This window comes from Salmo salar, chromosome ssa14 (assembly GCF_905237065.1).
Source record: "Salmo salar chromosome ssa14, Ssal_v3.1, whole genome shotgun sequence".
Taxonomy (NCBI): Eukaryota; Metazoa; Chordata; class Actinopteri; order Salmoniformes; family Salmonidae; genus Salmo; species Salmo salar.
In genome coordinates, this window is record NC_059455.1 from 74,015,968 (window position 1) to 74,027,493 (window position 11,526).

The window sequence follows — 11,526 nt, forward strand, 5'->3', positions numbered from 1 at the left end:
AAGCTCGGCAGCAGCCAGCTGCTCTCGTCTACACTGTAGTTGTCATGTACTACAGGGAGGGCAATCTGCCACTGTGTGCGGCAATGAGAGAGCGAGAGACTGTGTATATAGACATAATATGGCATAAATGTCTTTATTCTTTTGGAACTTCTGTGAGTGTAATTTATATTGTTTATTTCACTTTTGTTTATTATCTACTTCAGTTATATGTGAATTGAAATTGATCTTGTAGATAGATAAGAGAGATTGCATCTGTAAGCAGTTATTTACATGGGCACATATCTGGTAATGAATAGATTGAATAGCAGATTGGATGGTTGATAATAAGAGAGACCTTCTTGCTTCAACCTACCTCTATCTTTCACAACACAAACACACACTGCTGAATCAGGAATTGAGTTACAGGATTAAAATGTCATTTCCTGCTTTCTAAATACATTCTGTACACTGAATTTCTCTTTTTTCTACTGTGCCATTGCAGTGCGGGTCCAAAAGGAGACAACATCTATGAGTGGAGATCCACCATCCTGGGACCACCAGGCTCTGTGTACGAGGGAGGAGTCTTCTTCCTAGATATCGCCTTCACACCAGACTACCCCTTCAAACCACCCAAGGTACACACATATACATGCTCAGACCCACAAGCACACACACACACACGTGTATGTATGCTAGACTAATGCTTGCTCAGGAGCCCATGTTGACTGATTCTGTTTATTTGTAGTTTTGATTTGGGCCTTGGGTTTTCAGGGCTTGAAATACTAAACATCTGCACGGCACCGGCTATTTTAGAGACAAACATTTACAAGCGCATCAATGGCGCCTCTGAAACACAAATAGACAAGTACATCTTTATTTTTAGCGTGTATTTAAGGATGTTTCCCATGTGTTCCGTTCTATTTTTTAAATCATGATCACTGGGATACTCTAAAATAGGGCTGCCCAACCCTCTTCGTGGAGATCTACTGTCCTGTGGATTTTCAGTCCAACCCTCTTCCTGGAGATCTACCGTCCTGTGGGTTTTCAGTCCAACCCTCTTCCTGGAGATCTACCGTCCTGTGGGTTTTCAGTCCAACCCTCTTCCTGGAGATCTACTGTCCTGTGGATTTTCAGTCCAAACCTCTTCCTGGAGATCTACTGTCCTGTAGGTTCAGTCCAACCCTCTTCCTGGAGATCAACCGTCCTGTGGGTTTTCAGTCCAACCCTCTTCCTGGCGATCTACTGTCCTGTAGGTTCAGTCCAACCCTAATTTAGCATATCTGATTCAGCTAGCTAAGGTCTTGTTGAGCAGCTAATTAGTAGAATCAGGTGTGTTATATTAGGGTTGGACTGAAAACCCACAGGACGGTAGATCTCCAGGAAGAGGGTTGGACTGAAAACCCACAGGACGGTAGATCTCCAGGAAGAGGGTTGGACTGAAAACCCACAGGACGGTAGATCTCCAGGAAGAGGGTTGGACTGAAAACCCACAGGACGGTAGATCTCCAGGAAGAGGGTTGGACTGAAAACCCACAGGACGGTAGATCTCCAGGAAGAGGGTTGGACTGAAAACCCACAGGACGGTAGATCTCCAGGAAGAGGGTTGGACTGAAAACCCACAGGACGGTAGATCTCCAGGAAGAGGGTTGGACTGAAAACCCACAGGACGGTAGATCTCCAGGAAGAGGGTTGGACTGAACCCACAGGACGGTAGATCTCCAGGAAGAGGGTTGGGCAGCCCTGCTCTAAAAAGATATCTGGCTTGCCTTGGAGAAGATATTTTGAGAGCTGGGAGGTTTTGAAATAACTTTGGACTAGGAGCATGTTGAGCAACAAAACAACGAATTGAATAGAAGAAAATAACAACTGACTGAGAGAAAAGCTGGTAAATACAGTCTCTCAGATCTGTTCACTGGCGTACTGGACACCCCTGCAGCCCCCAGCTCTGGGGGCCCATACGCCTGTCATTGATGTCTAATTTCTTTTATTTAATAAATCATTTTGACAGTTACTCTCCAACAAGTCCTTCATCAACCTTTTTAATGTCCATATGTACTAGGATGCTAAGTGTTTGTTTCTTGGGCTTCAGGAATGGGACTGACATTTTTTAAATCAAATCAAAGTTTATTTGTCATGTGCGCCGAACACAACAGGTGTAGACCTTACAGTGAAATGCTTACTTACAGGCTCTAACCAATAGTGCAAAAAAGGTATTAGGTGAACAATAGGTAAGTAAAGAAATAAAACAGTAAAAAAGACAGGCTATATACAGTAGCGAGGCTATAAAAGTAGTGAGGCTACATACAGACACTGGTTAGTCAGGCTGATTGAGGTAGTATGTACATGTAGATATGGTTAAAGTGACTATGCATATATGATGAACAGAGAGTAGCAGTAGTGTAAAAGAGGGGTTGGTGGGTGGTGGGTCGCGGGACACAATGCAGATAGCCCGGTTAGCCAATGTGCGGGATCACTGGTTGGTCGGATAGCCATTTGATTACCTGTTCAGGAGTCTTCTGGCTTGGGGATAAAAACTGTTGAGAACCCTTTTTGTCCTAGACTTGGCACTCCAGTACCGCTTGCCATGCAGTAGTAGAGAGAACAGTCTATGACTGGGGTGGCTGGGGTCTTTGACAATTTTTAGGGCCTTTCTCTGACACTGCCTGGTGTAGAGGTTCCTGGATTTACATTTACATTTTATTTTTTATTTTTTACATTTTAGTCATTTAGCAGACGCTCTTATCCAGAGCGACTTACAGTAGTGAATGCATACATTTCATACAATTTCATACATTATTATTATTATTTTTTTTTTTTTTTTTCTGTGCTGGCCCCCCGTGGGAATCGAACCCACAACCCTGGCGTTGCAAACACCATGCTCTACCAACTGAGCTACAGGGAAGGCTAGCCCCAGTGATGTACTGGGCCGTATGCACTACCCTCTGTAGTACCTTGTGATCAGAGGCCAAGCAATTGCCGTACCAAGCAGTGATGCAACCAGTCAGGATGCTCTTGATGTTGCAGCTGTAGAACCTTTTGAGGATCTCAGGACCCATGACAAATCTTTTTAGTTTCCTGAGGGGGAATAGGCTTTGTCGTGCCCTCTTTACGACTGTCTTGGTGTGTTTGGACCATTCTAGTTTGTTGTTGATTTGGACACCAAGGAACTTGAAGCTCTCAACCTGCTCCACTACAGCCCCGTCTATGAGAATGGGGGCGTGCTCGGTCCTCCTTTTCCTGTAGTCCACAATCATCTCCTTAGTCTTGCTTACATTGAGGGATAGGTTGTTATTCTGGCACCACCCGGCCAGTTCTCTGACCTCCTCCCTATAGGCTGTCTCATCGTTGTTGGTGATCAGGCCTACCACTGTTGTGTCGTCTACAAACTTAATGATGGCGTTGGAGTCATGCCTGGCCATGCAGTCGTGGGTGAACAGGAAGTACAGGAGGGGACTGAGCACGCACCCCTGGGGAGCTTCAGTGTTGAGGATCAGCATGGCAGATGTGTTGCTACCTACCCTCACCACCTGGGGGCGGCCCGTCAGGAAGTCCAGGATCCAGTTGCAGAGGGAGGTGTTTAGTCCCAGGATCCTTAGCTTAGGGATGAGCTTCGAGGGTACTATGGTGTTGAACGCTGAGCTGTAGTCAATGAGTAGCATTCTCACATAAGTGTTCCTTTTGTCCAGGTGGGAAAGGGCAGTGTGGATTGCAATAGAGATTGCATCATCTGTGGCAGGGCTTGCAAACTATTACAGACTACAAAGGGAAGCACAGCTGATTGAAAGTATGAGGGAATATCAGTGAACAAATGCCGTGGTCAAGGCTATGAATAAATGGAGTTTACTCAGGTGTTCAAAAGCTCATATCAGACTGATGCTTCGTAGGTAGTTCTTTCTGAGTTTTGGTTTAGAAAATGATCTCTTCGCAGAAACAACAGTTACAGGGATGGTGAAAACAGCTTGATTGCAGTGGCACCTTCAGGGAGTTCTTCAGCAGTTCTGTAACGTCTTGAGCCTCTCATTCTCCTTAATTGCCGGACTTAACACGATATGGAAAGAGGCTAACTGTATAGGAAGCTCTGGGGACAGATCGTCTGGATGCTGGACTGTCAATCAATTGGCAGATGCAAACAAATTATTATCTTTAGCAGACAACAGTTCTTGAGGACATGAATAAAAAAAGTTCTTTGCGATTTCTTTCATACTGGTTAACCGGCGTTTGAGTTATGTGGTTGCAATATCAACAGTCCCTTTACTCTGGTATACTGTATCTTGGCAACCATCATTCAAGACTAAATTTAAATTGTGTGCAGCGCAATGGACATATAATGTACAATGTCTCAGGAAAGACTCTGGGTTAGCAATACTCAGTATAGAAAATAGTCGGGCCCGCAACCTGGACATATTGACCGTAGGGGCCTGGACTCCGACCTTATGGGGTGGGGCCAGAGAATATGCGTTACGCCAGTGGCTCTGTTCAGTGTTATTATTGAGAAAATACTCTATGCAGGTGCGTTGGTTGGGGGTCGACCTTGAGAGAGTTTAATTTAGTGATTGCCTCTGGATGTGGGGCCTCTCACTCTGTCTGTCTCTATCTATCTGCCACCTTTCCTCTTCTTTCTCTCCATCTGTCTCTTCCTTTCCTTGTCTCTCTCTCTCTCCATCTGTCTCTTCCTTTCCTTGTCTCTCTTTCTCTCTCCATCTGTCTCTTCCTTTCCTTGTCTCTCTCTCTTTCTCTCGCCATCTGTCTCTTCCTTTCCTTGTCTCTCTCTCTCTCCATCTGTCTCTTCCTTTCCTTGTCTCTCTTTCTCTCGCCATCTGTCTCTTCCTTTCCTTGTCTCTCTCTCTCGCCATCTGTCTCTTCCTTTCCTTGTCTCTCTCTCTGTCTCTTCCTTTCCTTGTCTCTCTCTCTTTCCATCTGTCTCTCTCTCTCCTCTCTCCATCTCTCTCTTCCTTTCCTTGTCTCTCTCTCTCCATCTGTCTCTTCCTTTCCTTGTCTCTCTCCGTCTCTCTTCCTTTCCGTCTCTCTTTCTCTCTCCATCTTTCTCTTCCTTTCCTTGTCTCTCTTTATCTGTCTCTTCCTTTCCTTGTCTCCCTCTCTCTCTCTCTCCATCTGTCTCTTCCTTTCCTTGTCTCTCTCTCTCCATCTGTCTCTTCCTTTCCTTGTCTCTCTTTCTCTCTCCATCTGTCTCTTCCTTTCCTTGTCTCTCTCTCTCTCTTTATCCGTCTCTTCCTTTCCTTGTCTCTCTCTCTCTCTTTATCCGTCTCTTCCTTTCCTTGTCTCTCTCTCTTTCTCTCTCCATCTGTCTCTTCCTTTCCTTGTCTCTCTCTCTCTTTATCCGTCTCTTCCTTTCCTTGTCTCTCTCTCTTTCTCTCTCCATCTGTCTCTTCCTTTCCTTGTCTCTCTCTCTCCATCTGTCTCTTCCTTTCCTTGTCTTTCTCTCTCCATCTGTCTCTTCCTTTCCTTGTCTCTCTCTCTCCATCTGTCTCTTCCTTTCCTTGTCTCTCTCCATCTCTCTTCCTTTCCTTGTCTCTCTCTCTTTCTCTCTCCATCTGTCTCTTCCTTTCCTTGTCTCTCCCTCTCTTCATCTGTCTCTTCCTTTCCTTGTCTCTCTCTCTGTCTCTTCCTTTCCTTGTCTCTCTCTCTTTCCATCTGTCTCTCTCTCTCCTTCTCTCTCCATCTGTCTCTTCCTTTCCTTGTCTCTCTTCATCTGTCTCTTCCTTTCCTTGTCTCTCTCTCTGTCTCTTCCTTTCCTTGTCTCTCTCTCTTTCCATCTGTCTCTCTCTCTCTTTCTCTCTCCATCTGTCTCTTCCTTTCCTTGTCTCTCTTTATCTGTCTCTTCCTTTCCTTGTCTCCCTCTCTCTCTCTCTCCATCTCTCCTTTCCTTGTCTCTCTCTCTCTCTCTCTCTCCATCCGTCTCTTCCTTTCCTTGTCTCTCTTTCTCTCTCCATCTGTCTCTTCCTTTCCTTGTCTCTCTTTCTCTCTCCATCTGTCTCTTCCTTTCCTTGTCTCTCTCTCTCTCTTTATCCGTCTCTTCCTTTCCTTGTCTCTCTCTCTCTCTTTATCCGTCTCTTCCTTTCCTTGTCTCTCTCTCTCTTTATCCGTCTCTTCCTTTCCTTGTCTCTCTCTCTCTCTTTATCCGTCTCTTCCTTTCCTTGTCCCTCTCTCTCTCTCCATCTGTCTCTTCCTTTCCTTGTCTCTCTCTCTTTCTCTCTCCATCTGTCTCTTCCTTTCCTTGTCTCTCTTTCCTCTGCTGACTGAGGATGAACGGAATCAGATCTGCTGCTCTGAGAGCCAGGCCTCCCACTGGGTTCAGGCTGTGAACAGGGCTGCAGACATACAGGCAGGCAGACAGACAGGACAGACACACACTCCTATAGCTGCTGTCTGAGAACAGGGTACACAAACACCACAGACTAGACTAGCAGATCCCCTCCACACCTTGGGATAGCCTGGGAGCACAGTTTCCACAAGCAGGTCAGCATGGTTAGTCACTCATGAAGTGATTGAGAGAGAATGCGTGTGATTGAGTCAAAGGGTGCTTCTCCAATGTCACTCCCACTCTGATCCCTCCACTGTTCAGGCAGGCAGCCCGGAGGTCAGAGGTGGCTCCCTAATGATGTTTAGTCTCTTGTCTTCCTAATGTTTCACTCCGCTTCTTCTGTGTTACTGGCACAAAGAGATGCTCAGCTCCCGAAGGACTGGAAAGAGCACATAAACCACAGGGTGCATTGATCTAGAGAAACTTTGTTGTATCCTAGGTGACGTTCCGTACCAGGATTTACCAGTGTAACATCAATGACAGTCGGGGTGTATTGATTTCTAGAGAAACTTTGTTGTTTCCTAGGTGACGTTCCGTACCAGGATCTACCACTGTAACATCAACAGTCAGGGTGTGATCTGTCTGGACATCCTGAAGGACAACTGGAGCCCCGCCCTCACCATCTCCAAGGTGCTGCTGTCCATCTGCTCCCTGCTCACTGACTGCAACCCTGGTGAGTGACACCCCTATCAACCAATCAGAGAGAGAGAGAGAGAGAGAGATTCGCTCTGAAAAATTGAGAAAAAAAATCCTTTGCAGTATCATCAACAGCATACTCCAACATTTCCTCAGTGAAAACAATGTCCTGAGAAAATGTCAAATTGGCTTCTGACCAAAATACAGTACGACAGACCATGTATACACCCTTCACACCATTATTGACAAACAAACAAACCAAAACCAAAGCAGTCTTTTCATGCTTTGTTGATTTCAAAAAAGCTTTTGACTCAATGTGGCATGGAAATTGATGGAAAGCAGTGTTGGGGGGAAAGCATGTACACAAGCAACAAGTGTGCAGTTAAAATGGGGAATAAACATACAGATTTCTTTCCTTAGGGCCGTGGGGTGATACAGTACAGTGAGCCCCAAAAGTATTGGGACAGTGACATTATTTTGTGCCCAATAGAAATTAATGGTAAATAGTGTATGGTGTCATTTTGGAGTCACTTTTATTGTAAATAAGAATAGAATATGTCTAAACACTTCTACTTAATGTGGATGCTACCATGATTATGAATAATCCTGAATGAATTGTGAGTAATGATGAGTGAGAAAGTTAGACGCACAAATATGTCATTTCTAACATACTCTCAAATTAAAGATGACAGTCTGCACTTTAACCTCATCGTCATTGTATCATTTCAAATCCAAAGTACTGGAGTACAGAGAAAACACAACAACAAAAAATGTCCCAATACTTTTGGAGCTCACATTATATCAATGAATTAGCGAGGGCACTAGAACAGTCTGCAGCACCTGGCCTCACCCTACTGGACTCTGAAAGCAAATGTCTACTGTTTGCAGATGAACTGGTGCTTCTGTCCCCAACCAAAGAGGGCCTACAGCAGCGCCTAGATGTTCTACACAGATTCTGTCAGACTTGGGGCCTGACAGTGAATCTCAGTAAGACACAAATAATGGTGTTCCAAAAAAGGTCCAGTAGCCAGGACAACAAATACACATTCTGTCTAGACACTGTTGCCCTAGAGCACACAAAGAACTATACCTACCTCGGCCTAAATATCAACACCACAGGTAACTTGCACAAGGCTGTGAACGACCTAAGAGACAAGGCAAGAAGGGCCTTCTACGCAATCAAAAGGAACAAAACTCTACGATCTGGCTGAAAATACTTCAATCAGTTATAGAGGCCATTGCCTTCTATGGTTGTGAGGTCTGGGGTCCGCTCACCAACAAAGAATGTACACAATGGGACAAACACCCAATTGAGACTCTGCATGCAGAATTCTTCACAAATGTACTTTTTATACAATGCAAAACCCCAAACAATGCATGCTGAGTGGAATTAGGTCTATACCCGCTGGTATCAACATCCAGAAAAGAGCTGTTAAATTCTACAGTTACCTAAAAGGATGCAATACCCACACATTCCACCACAAACCCTCACCTACGGAGAGATGATGTCACAAAAGGTGCCGTGTTGAATTGACCAAACTGCAGCGGGTATGTGGATACTCATAGTTTTTTAATAAACAAAAGTAAAGCATCCACAGGGAAACACAATAAATGATACTCACGACAGCAACAGTTTTGCAGGCTATACAAAACGCAGTGCAAAAACAACTACCCACAAATACAAAGACATATAGGACTCCCAATCAAAGGCAACTCAACACACCTGCCTTCAATTGGGAGTCCCATCCCAATTAACTATACATAGCAAACGAACCTAGAACCTATACCCACAACTAACTAACTAAACATAGAAATACATAAACACAGAGCAGTGCCCAAAACCCCCGGAATACATAAATACAACGACCTACTACCTACACCACCACCCCAAACCATATAAAACAAATACCCTCTGCCACATCCTGACCAAACTCCAACAACAAATAACCCTTAACTGGTCAGGACATGACAGATGAACCTAGAGAAGAGTCCCCTCAGCCAGCTGGTTCTGGGGCTCTGTTCACAAACACAAACAGACTTCACAGAACCCCAGGACAGAAACACATTCAGACCTATCCAAATTATGAGAAAGCAAAAAGATAACTTTTTTACACACTGGAAAGAATCAACCAGAAAACAGAGTGAATTGTAATGATATCTGGCCCTAACAGAGAATACACAGTAGCAGAATACCTGACCACTGTGACTGACCTCACATTAAGAAAATGCTTGACTATGTACAGACTCAGTGAGCACAGCCTTGAATTTAGAGAGGCTGCCATAGGCAGAGAAGACGGGCTATGTGCCCTCTGCCCACAAAATGAGGTGGAAACTGAGCTGCACTTCCTAACCTCCAGCTAAATGTATGACCACATTAAAGATGCATATTTCCCACAGACCACACAGACCCACAAAATGTTACATGTACACATAATATAGATAAAACAATAATGTGATCCTTTAAAAATATAATAACAGGGCAATCGCTCAACCCTTCTCATAATCAGTCTGGTCATTATTTATCCCCCAGACCCCTCCCCCCAGGCTCCCTCCCACAGTGCAGTGTCGCTGTGGACCCTGAGTCTAAATTCCCTCCCCACTGCCTCTCCGTGATCAACTCCCCCACCTCCCCTTCTCTCCACCTAATGTGTCTTTATTCAGTAGTAGGGGTCTAGAGGATCAATGGGATATTATGGGATATAGTTCATTAAAGAAGGAGAGAGCAGAATGACAGTTAATTAACCCTCACAGGCTTAATAATTGTATATTTCCTGGCTGCCTGAGACGGGGTGCCACAAGGAGACCCTGTACGGTGTGTTTTCACCCCCGACCTGAGCCTGGCTCTGCTGGGGCTGCGGCCACATGATTTAATGGTGGTTAAAATACTGTAATATATGTTGTTCTCCCTCCTCACAGCTGACCCTCTGGTAGGAAGCATCGCCACCCAGTACACAACCAACAGACCAGAGCACGACAGGATAGCCAAACAGTGGACCAAGAGATATGCCACATAGACTGACATCAAGGAGCTCCACCACCCTTCTCTGACCCACCTCCGCCACCCAAAATCTGTTGAGCACACCCATCCCTCGCCCTTCCGCTCCTAGACTGGTCCCAAATCTGTTTGTGCTGTATAGCCAACGCCTATGGTCATTGCATGCCAAATAATGAATTATTAATGGCATGTTTGGCATGACAATGTCATTTGCATTTAGATTGTAGTCATTTAGTAGACACCCTTATCCAGAGCGACTTAGTTCGACCATAGTAGTTGGCTGTACAGCACAAACAGATTTGGGACAAAGCTACTTGCCCCTCTCTCTGAGCCCCAAACGTGTGGAAGCACACCCACCTGACCTGATCCCCCCTCCCCATCACAGGCGGCTGGTGGCACCTTAATTGGGGAGGACGGGCTCATAGTAATGACTGGAATGAGTAAATAGAAATGTATCAAATGCATCAAACCCATGGGTTCCATGTGTTTTAATACCATTCCATTTACACCATTCCAGATATTATTATAAGCCGTCCTCCCCTCACCAGCCTCTTGTGCTCCTCACACCTTCAGCCCCCCCCCCCCATCCCCACTTCCCCTCCTCTGAGAACATGAACTTGATCGCTTCTTTTTTTTTTATACAAAGAGTATATTGGATTTTTTTCCCAATACACTGAATGTTGATATGGTCACGAAAAGCTTTAATACTGTTATTCTTGTTGTTGTTATTGTTTGTTGTTGTTATTATTACTACATTGTTTATTGCATTATCATCCTAGGCCCTTTTTATGTGATTGATGAAAAATGCATTCTATTCTAGAGCATTCTAGTCCATGCATTCTAGATACATTCTTTTGATACAGTCCATGCTGAGCGTTTTTGTTTAAGAGGTCATCTTCAGTTAGAGCCTGTCTGCAGAATTAGTGTTTACAGATGCAGAGTGGACCTTTTTCTATGATTAATCATTTGTTGTTATTATTTTTCTGCCCCCAGAAGTTATTGCCATGACAGTAAGTCTGTCTGGATCTGTGTGTATCTGGTCTTGCTGCTCACCTCCTGTGGTGCTAGCCAGCTGGCAGTTGTTTGCTGTACATTTGCCTTGTGAGAATACATACTTATTGAATACTCAATTAAACACTGGTTGTAATGTTAACTCTGGCTCGGCTAATCTGTTGCTGATGTGCTCACTGTTTGTCCTCTTCACTGGGTTAACAGTGGGGGATTTCAATGCATAATCTGTAATATTTACCGATGTCCAATGGTCATTCAAATATTAATATTATACACCCATTTTAGATGATTTATGTTATTTTCTCATGTCACATTTTAAAGCTCCACTGTCAAGAACATTTCCTTTTTATGATCAGTGATGAAAGTTAAAGCTACTGTTTGTTCAAGTTCAAAACTCTCATCTTGTCCCGTGTATTTTCATGCGAAGTTTAAAAGCTCTTTGATAGCTGGCTGGCTGGCTGCCTCAAATATAGCGCTCTATTGAAGGATCTGCTGCACGCACACACACACACACACTGAAACACACAAACGCAGTTCCCATATACAAATGCCCTTAGAATGAAACTCTGGGTTCTGAGATTCC

The 11,526-nt window shown here is 44.5% G+C and overlaps 1 protein-coding gene across 2 annotated transcripts in view; it reads left to right on the top strand.

Annotated features, from left to right (window-relative positions):
• LOC106570282 (ubiquitin-conjugating enzyme E2 E2) overlaps positions 1-11,526 on the top strand; it is a 73,309-nt gene that overhangs the window by 41,386 nt on the left and 20,397 nt on the right. The window contains exons 4-6 of one of the 2 annotated variants that reach the window (XM_045694790.1): positions 482-614; positions 6,827-6,974; positions 9,854-9,947. In XM_045694790.1, coding sequence (XP_045550746.1) covers positions 482-614; positions 6,827-6,974; positions 9,854-9,947 — 375 coding nt within the window. Of the gene's footprint in view, positions 1-481; positions 615-6,826; positions 6,975-9,853; positions 11,086-11,526 lie in introns of those variants that run through there. The other variant, XM_014142432.2, reaches the window with a different exon arrangement.